The sequence below is a fragment of the Lutra lutra genome, chromosome 7 (genome assembly GCF_902655055.1).
Source record: "Lutra lutra chromosome 7, mLutLut1.2, whole genome shotgun sequence".
NCBI lineage: Eukaryota > Metazoa > Chordata > Mammalia > Carnivora > Mustelidae > Lutra > Lutra lutra.
In genome coordinates this window covers 52,323,213-52,332,041 of record NC_062284.1, presented here as the reverse complement: position 1 = coordinate 52,332,041, position 8,829 = coordinate 52,323,213, and the positions used below count along the sequence as shown (strand labels likewise).

General features: G+C 35.6%; 1 protein-coding gene across 1 annotated transcript; it reads right to left on the bottom strand.

Annotated features, from left to right (window-relative positions):
• Nucleotides 1–4,745: 4,745 nt before the first annotated feature.
• Nucleotides 4,746–5,684, bottom strand: LOC125104760 (olfactory receptor 4K13-like). Its single transcript, XM_047737593.1, has one exon. It carries the CDS (start codon nt 5,682–5,684, stop codon nt 4,746–4,748), a length of 939 nt encoding a protein of 312 aa, XP_047593549.1.
• Nucleotides 5,685–8,829: the final 3,145 nt, after the last annotated feature.

Sequence of the window (8,829 nt, the reverse complement as noted above, 5' to 3'; positions counted from 1 at the left end):
CAGGTATGGTGAAGAAAATAGGGATTCCCTCTCTGCACAAATCAGGCTAGCATTTTGTTCTTAGGTTTTACCCTGGAATGGTAAGGGCTTAAGTGTTGAAGAGGTTATACTCCAGGTGAGTACCAAGGAAACGGTGAGGTTATCTTTCTCCATTCCACATCTACTTATGTAACAGACATTCCACCTATATAAGGTATTTAAAGCAGTCAAACTCATGGAAACAGAAAGTAATAGGGCAGTGACCAAAGCCTGGACAGAGGAGGGTAAATGGGCAGTTGCTGTTCAATGCGTATATAGTTTCAGCTATGCAAGATCAAATTCTGGAATTTCTGCTGTAAAACAGTGCCCCTAAAGGTAACAATACTACATTGTGTGCTTCAAAATTTGTAAGAGGGTGGTTCCCATACTAAATAATCTAGCACAGGGGACCTGGGGTCTCAGTTGGTTAAGCGTCTGCCTTTGGCTCAGGTCATGATCCAAAGGTCCTGGGATCCATTCCCACATTAGGCTCCCTGTTTAGCCCGGAGTCTGCTTCTCCCTCTCCCTCTGCCCCTCCCCCCTTCTCATGTGCGGTCTCTCTCTCTATCTCTCTCTCAAATAAATAAATAAATAAATAAATAAAATCATTAAAAAATAAATGAAATATAAAAATAGCAATCACTTAAAAATGTTTTTTAACACAGCAATAAATAACAACAACTGTATTCTAGACATGGCAGGCTGAGGACACCAAGATCCCCCCCTTAGCATCCCTTTCCTCTAGCTTAGTTAGAATTGAAGTTCATGTCAGAAGGGGAAAGTTCAGATGACCAAGATTTTTGCTTCCCTAGTGCCCACTCACACGGGAGGATGTCACTTAGGAAGAAATGGGCTGTATTCCTGCCCTCAACTCGTGTGCAATGGTACTCAGGCTCCGCACAGAAGGACAGGCATACCATAAGGATGAAAAACTCCATAGCTCTATCTCAGCTCTATCTCTGAAAAATGAGCAACACTAAACCAAGAGCAATTTCTAGGAAGCCAACCTTTAAAAAAAAAAAGTCACACAAATTCCTGTTAGTCAGGAAGACAGTGTGAGTGCTGAAGTCTGTGCACCTCTCAGGAAACACTAGATTTAGAGCATCCAGCTATTAGTCCCTCAATAAATGGGCAAAAATGTAAACTCTAAACTGTGATAGCTGCCTCTAAGCCACACAACATGTCTACTAGTTAAGTGTAAAATTCTACCTGGCCTAGGAGACTTAAGCAAACCACCAAACAGTAAGTGGTTTATGATGTCCCAAAGGTAACCAAGCTGGTAATTAAAAACATGGACCTGGATGTGATGCATAAACAATGAATTTTGGAACACTGAAAAAAAATTAAATTAAATTAAATTAAAAAAAAACTTAAACACAAGGAAAAAATCTGAGCAGGGACATCATAGGGTACACACTGCAGGAACAATACACTTCAGAGTTGATTCAGCCAAGGAACTAAACAACCAACCAATCAAACAATTTCACTAACATCAATATTGGAGAGGAGAGGGATCAGTAACCAGAGTTGCTAAAATACATTATTAAAAATGTCTAGTTTTGGGGTGCCTGGGTGGCTCAGTCAGTTAAGCATCTGTTTTCAGATCTGGGATTGAGCATCCTGCTCAGTGGGGAGTTTGCTTTTCTCTTTCCCTCTGCTGCTCCCCTGGCTCATGCATTTTCTCTCTCTCTTTCTATCCCTCTCTCAAAAATAAATAAATACCCCTGGGGATAAAAATATATTATATGTTTGCAAAAAATAAAATTAAAAAAAATAAATAAAATACTTTAAAAATAAAAAAAATAAATAATGTCCAGGGTTTTTTTTAAATTTTATTTATTTATTTTTACAGAGAAAGATCACAAGTAGGCAGAGAGGCAGGCAGAGAGAGAGGAGGAAGCAGGCTCCCCGCTGAGCAAAGAGCCTGATGTGGGGCCAGATCTCAGGACCCTGAGACCATGACCCGAGCTGAAGGCAGAGGCTTAAACCCACTGAGCCACCCAGGCGCCCCCCAAAATGTCCAGTTTTAAACAAAACTGATGAGACATATAAAGAAGCACACAACTATGTCCACTACATGAAATAAAAGATTAACAGAAACTGCTTTTGTGGGGACTCCAATGTGCACTTAGTAGAAAAACAAACTTCAAAGTAACTATTATAAATATATCCTGAGAACTAAAGGAAAGCATGCCCAGAGAAGTAGAGGAAGGATGACAATATCTCATCAAGTAGAGGGTATCAAAACAGATAGAAATTATTATTTTTTTTAAAGTGGAGATTCTGAAGTTGGAAAGTATAATAATTCACTCAAAGGTAGAAGTCACTAGAGGAGCTCACCGTTTGATGTGAGCAGTCAGAAGGACGAACCAGGGAACTTGAAGCAATTATGCAATCTTAAGATTGCAATCTTAAAATTGCATAATCTGTAGCAATTATGCAATCTTAAGAACAGTTGTAAAACAGAAAATGAGGAAAAGTAAATAGAACCTCAGAAGAATGACAGCACCATTAACTGTGCCAGTATATATGTAATAGGATAGTATATATGTAATAGTAAATTTTGGCTTCTAGATTGGACCATTAATCTGATCAAGATCTTATTAATTCAAATAGGGAGTGCAGGAAAAATAACAGGTTTAGGAAGTTAGGTAACTTACTTAGTTTTTATATTTTGGGCTTGAAATGTCTTCGAGATACCCGGGGAATGGCTCAGTAAAAAGTTGAAAATAAAATTTACAGCTCAGAGATGAGGAACAGAAAGGAGAAAATGATATTACTGAGAGTAAGTATAAAAAATTCCACTTTGAAGGCTGGGTGAGCAAAAGACATTACCCAGAACCCATAAATGTTGCCAGATCAGTGTCATCATTAGTGATGCTGCAACCTCTATCCTATTACTGAGTAAGAAGATAAGAGCTCATGCACTTGTTGAAATTTGGATCCTTCACTTGCTGATGCTGCTGAGCCCCCCCAAAATAATTCTGAAGTCCACAGCTGCCCAATACTGCTGCTACCTGATCCCAAAGCAGAGGAATGTAAAGCTTCTTCCTTTTTCTTGCCGTCCAATATCATATTAATGTCTCCCACTGATAGAACCTGATAGGAATAAGTTTGCAAGGGAGTTCAGGAAGTGTAATTTTCAGGCTTGTAGCTATCTCCTATAGAGAGAGGACTATAGAAGAGCTAATAAGGGGCTGATAGTCAAAAGAGAAACATCCAGAATCATCTTTCCATTTGGTTGCTCAGCATCCATGCACATCATTCCATCTTTATTTAAACTTCCAATCAATGACAGTTACTTCAACCTAAAGATTCACTTATCCTACATACAAAATAAGACATTCTCCCCTTTTTCTCCAATCATAAAGCTAAATATTCTCATAAATTACTATATCCTTCTCAATGGAGTGTTGGGATCTCCTCTAGTTTAGTCATAATCTCACAGGAATATTCTGTAACCTAGAGACTAAATGGTAAAATTAATCACCAACATCTTGGTAAGGAAAAATTTTAAAAAAGGAATTTAATAAATACAATAAATACACAATTGCCATAATACAGGAGGAACTGAGTTGCCACAACTCAGGAGGAAAATATTTTAGTTATTATAATCATCGTTTTCCTACTAATGGGTCATGAGACTCAATTGTCCTTCATTGTTTTCTTTTACTTCCAATTGCTTTCTTCTTTTGTCTTCATCTAATATCTCCAATAATGAGGATTCTTTACTTGGTGGAGTGAATTAAATTTAAAATTTTATTTGCTCATGCCCTTCTCATTTACTTTTTTATTGAAATACAATAAACATATTATATTAGTTTCATATGTACAATATATTGATTCAGCAGTTCTATACATTACTTAGTGCTCACATAATATATGTAGTCACCCCTAATCACCATTAATGTTATCCCTGTGCACTGTTATTGGGAATGTAAATTGATGGAGCCACTGTGGAAAACATTTTCATTTGCTTTTATTACTTGATATGCAAATATTATGAGGCCCCACAGAGAATCACTTGAATTTCATACATGATTTTCCTACCCTACTGAGTAACACTAATCCTAGTATACCTTGATAATTGGAATCAGTCTTTTGAGTTGGCTTAATAAGTTCTATGAAATCAGAGATATAAAGAGACTGAAATGGCTGGTGACTTTGACCTTCAGATCAATTTATCTTCTTGTTGGAAAGAGTTATTTATTGAAAACATGTAAAAGAGGGTATGGGAGACAAAGTTATGAATGTTATTAAAATTTTAATATAAAGTCAATCTATTATAAAAGTATAGATTTTGAAGTTAGAGGGAGGATCTGATTCTCAGTCTAGTACTTACAGTGGCAAGTTCATTAAATGAAAGAATTCTCAGTTTTCTACTGAGAATATGTTAATAATGTGCTCTATTTTCATTGCTGTAAAGTTAAGAGAAAACACATGCAAAGTGCCTAACCCATGATTAGAACTCAATAAATATTTAGAATCTCATTTATTTCATAAAAAACTGAAAATTACAACATATAAGAATGACTATATTGAATAGTTTGTATTTGGTTGCATGATTCAGGATATTTTATTGCATATATATACTTGTGTAGGGAAGGATTACCATTTCCCAAAAATGTGACTTATGGTTGATACAAAATTAAATACCTCAGTATCTTTGGATGATGATGGTAATGACAACAATGATGATGATGACTTTGATGATTGTAATGTTTCAGTTAAAAGGTTGATCTGGAACTCACTTGTTTGGTCTTTATTTTTCTTATTGCTTTCCTCATGTCTTTATTCCTGAATGTGTAGATGATTGGATTTAAAAGGGGAGTGAAAATTGTGTAAAACACAGAAAGGATCTTATCTATGGACACCCTGTTGAAAGGCCATATATAGATAAAGATGCAAGGTCCAAAGAACAGTACCACCACTGTAATGTGGGCTGAAAGAGTGGATAAAGCCTTGGAAGACCCATTGGAGGAGCGATGCCGGACAGTAATCAGAATGATGCTATAGGAGATGAACAGAAAGATGAAACAGAACAAAGAAAGTAGTCCACTAAATGCAATGACTAATAATTCCAAGATATAAGTGTCAGTACAAGCAAGTCTGATGACCTGAGGCAGATCACAAAAAAAGCTATCCACAACATTGGGGCCACAGAATGGTAAAGTCACTGTGAACACCATTTGGCTCATAGTGTGCACAAAACCAGTGGTCCAGGACAGAATTGCAAGTCCTATGCAAACACGGTGGCTCATGATAGTTTTGTAATGGAGGGGTTTGCAAATGGCAATGAATCTATCAATTGCCATGGCTACAAGCAACATCATCTCACTTCCACCTAAAAGGTGAAGGAAGAACATCTGGGCCATGCAGCCTTCATAGGAGATAGCCTTATATTCACTAATTAGGTCACAGATCATTTTAGGAGTAGCAAAGGAGGCCAGGGACATATCAATAAAGGAGAGGTTGGCCAGTAAGAAGTACATGGGAGAGTGTAAGTGAGGATCCAGTTTTACCACAAAGATAATGATGAGGTTGCCTAATACAATGGCTATGTAGATAATGGAAAAAAACAAGAAAAAGCAAATCTGTAACTCACGAAACTCTGTGAGGCCCAACAAAATAAACTCAGACACCATGGAGTGATTTTGTTTCTCCATTTGTTTGGCTATTGGCATATGTTACCTAAAACAAAATCAAAATAGATTAAAATCAGTGAATTAAAGTTGAGAGATGAAATATATATACACTTAACTTTGCTCCCTAAAATCCACTGAAATGTGCAAAAAGAATCAAAAGTTTTGAACAACATTGAATCCAAAATTTAAGAAAAAAAGAATAGACAGAATGTCTTAACAAAGCTTATGAGGAATTTCTGCCATAAACTCAGACATTTGAAGAAAATTATAGTCAGCACTACTTATCTCATATTTGCACTAATCTTGAGAAAAGTGAGTATCTGAGTTGGTGAAAGAATTTAGAAGTTCTTCGCCACTTTTTCAAGGATAAGGTTTAGATTTATTGGTCATCCATGGGCAAAGAAAAGGAAATCTTCCATTTTGAAATCTATTTCTGCACTGCCTATCAGTGAAGATGATGCCAAAGTGATTTTCTAACTGAAAAACAGGACCAAGAAAAATGAAAGTAGATGGAATATAAAACATGGCAAGTCTCAGAGTCAGTTCTGTAGTGGCTGCTGAAAATCAGATGAGCAGTCATAATAAACACTGAGGTTTGGACAGTCGAATCTAGGGTTGGCCAAATTGAGGTGGCTTCTCATTTTCTTTTTCCATAAGATGGAGAAAAGACTCAGATGTTTGGGTCTTCTCCCATGGGCTCTGACTTTACCTCCAAGCCTATATGAAGTTAGTAGATAGGAAGGTACAGTGCTCAGATATGACATAAATGGATGCTTGCTGCTAGCTTCCTACTGCCTCGCTTAAGTTACATTCTTGGTCAAGTGGCTAAACATCCTAATGGATTTGGTATAACATCCATATTATTTGTAAGAGAGTACGATTGTAGAGTTCTGATAAACAAAAGAGGATCTTTAGGGAACAGATCCATGTGCTTCTAGATGACTAAGGCAGACCCATGTGGAATGAACATCCATTTAAGCATGACTGATGCCAGCCAGAAATTTTGAAGTAAAGTATCAAGGAAGATAAGACAGATATCCACGAAGAGATAGTAGTAACAGAACAAATTTTTTGAGACTTAAAAAAAAGTGACATCTGAAAAAAAATGAAGAAATGGAAAAAAACAAAAGAGTTTATATCTGAAGACTTAATTCATATAAATAGATACAATATAGTTTTAAAATATTTTGAAATGTAAGAATTTGGAAAAGTATAAGAATAAAATAACTGAGATATTCATACCATTATTTAGAGTAAATAAATATTTATATTTTCATCATTTTGCTTCACAGATTTAAATAAAACAAAAACTACTGGAATAAGTGTATTTCACTTAACATCTTACTATTTTGGGTGTGGCTTGTAAAAATGAATAGATGATATCCTATCATAACAAAATTCTGAGAAAAAAATTATTTTTACTGAAGTATTGCTATTATAAAAATGCTGCAACCATCAGTTTGTTTTCTGTATTTGTAGGTTGGATTCTGCTTTTTGTTTCTTTATTCATTTGATTTTTTTTTTTTTTTTTAGATTCCACATATAAACGAACACACTAATGGTTGCCAGAAGGGATAGGGGTGGGAGGATGAGCAAATGGGTGAAGGTGAGTGAGAGACACAGGATTTCAGTTTTGGAATGAATAAGTCATGGGAGAACAAAAAGTAAAATTCAGGGCCTATAGTCAATGGTATTGTAATAGGGTTGAATGGTGAAAGATGGTAGCTATACTTGAGCTGAGCAGAGTATGACATATAGATTTGTGGAATCACTGTGTTGAATACCTGAAACTAATATACTGTTGTGTTTCAAGGATACTCCAATTAAAAAAAGAAAGTGCACTTTTTTTTTTACTTTGCATAATACTCTCTAGCTCCCTCAATGTCATTGCAAATGGCAATATTTCATTCTTTTTGAGGGCTGAGTAATATTTCATTGCATACATACACCATTTCTTCTTTATCTCTTCATCAGTCAGTGGACATTTGGGCTCTCCATAATTGGTTTATGTTGATAATGCTGGTATAAACATTGGGGTGCATGTACGCCCTTGAATTCAAATTTTTGTATCCTTTGGGTAAATACCTTGTAGTACAATCACTGGATCCTATTGTAGGTCTATTTTTAACCTTTTGAGGATCTTCCATACCGTTTTCCACAGTGGCTGCACCAGCTTGCATTCCTACCAACAGTGTAGGAGGGTTCCCTTTTCTCCACATCACTCATCTTTAGGGAAATACATATCAAAACTACAATGAGATATCTCCTTACACCTGTCAGAATGGCTAAAATTAACAATATGAGAAACAAAAAATTGTGGCATGGCATTATATTTTGATTTCACTTTGCAACATTTTTAAAAAGAACCCTCAATTCTGTGATTTATAGTATAAGTTTTCACAGGGAAATGGTCAAATACTTATTGTACTATTAGCTTTAATAAGTAATATTTGGAAATCTCCTCCAAATCCTGTCATTAATAGAATGATTTAAAATGGAGATCTATATGTGCTTATATGGAAAATGTGTAAGATATGTTATTAAATTTTAAAATGTCATTATATTAAATATTTTAAATAGATTATCATCACATTTTATGAAAAATTATGCACCCATATACAAATTCCAGAGAAATCTCAGAGAAACATAGATTTATTGAAGTATCAAGAGTGCTTAACTCTGGTCTATTTAGCTTCTAGAGTTAGTGCAGATTCTAATTTTTATAAGCCAGGTTCTGTAAAATTTAATGAAGTTGAATTAGATCTTAGATAAATAATCAATGCTCCCCAAAATGTAGTTATATTTAGCTAGGGACTTCAAATCAGAAAGTCATTTATGTTACATATAGCTGTAAAGAACTTGCAAAATAATCTGTAAATAACTTGCAGCTTGGGATAGTAACAGGCTATGCTGGTTTATCATCTACTCCCTAAAACATTTAGAGTTGCAGCAGCACTAAAGATGATAGTATGGATTTGGCAATCTATTACAGACAGCCAGGGTTGGAAATACATTCTGTGTCATATATCCACTTGTGACAAAGCAACTCACCAAAAAAGGCAAGATGTCTTCTGTCCCCTTTTCCCACCAGCCCTTCCAAAAGTGTCCTCTGAGAATTTCCAGGACAATTCTTGAAAACAACGAGAGAGACAAATCTTCTGATTTT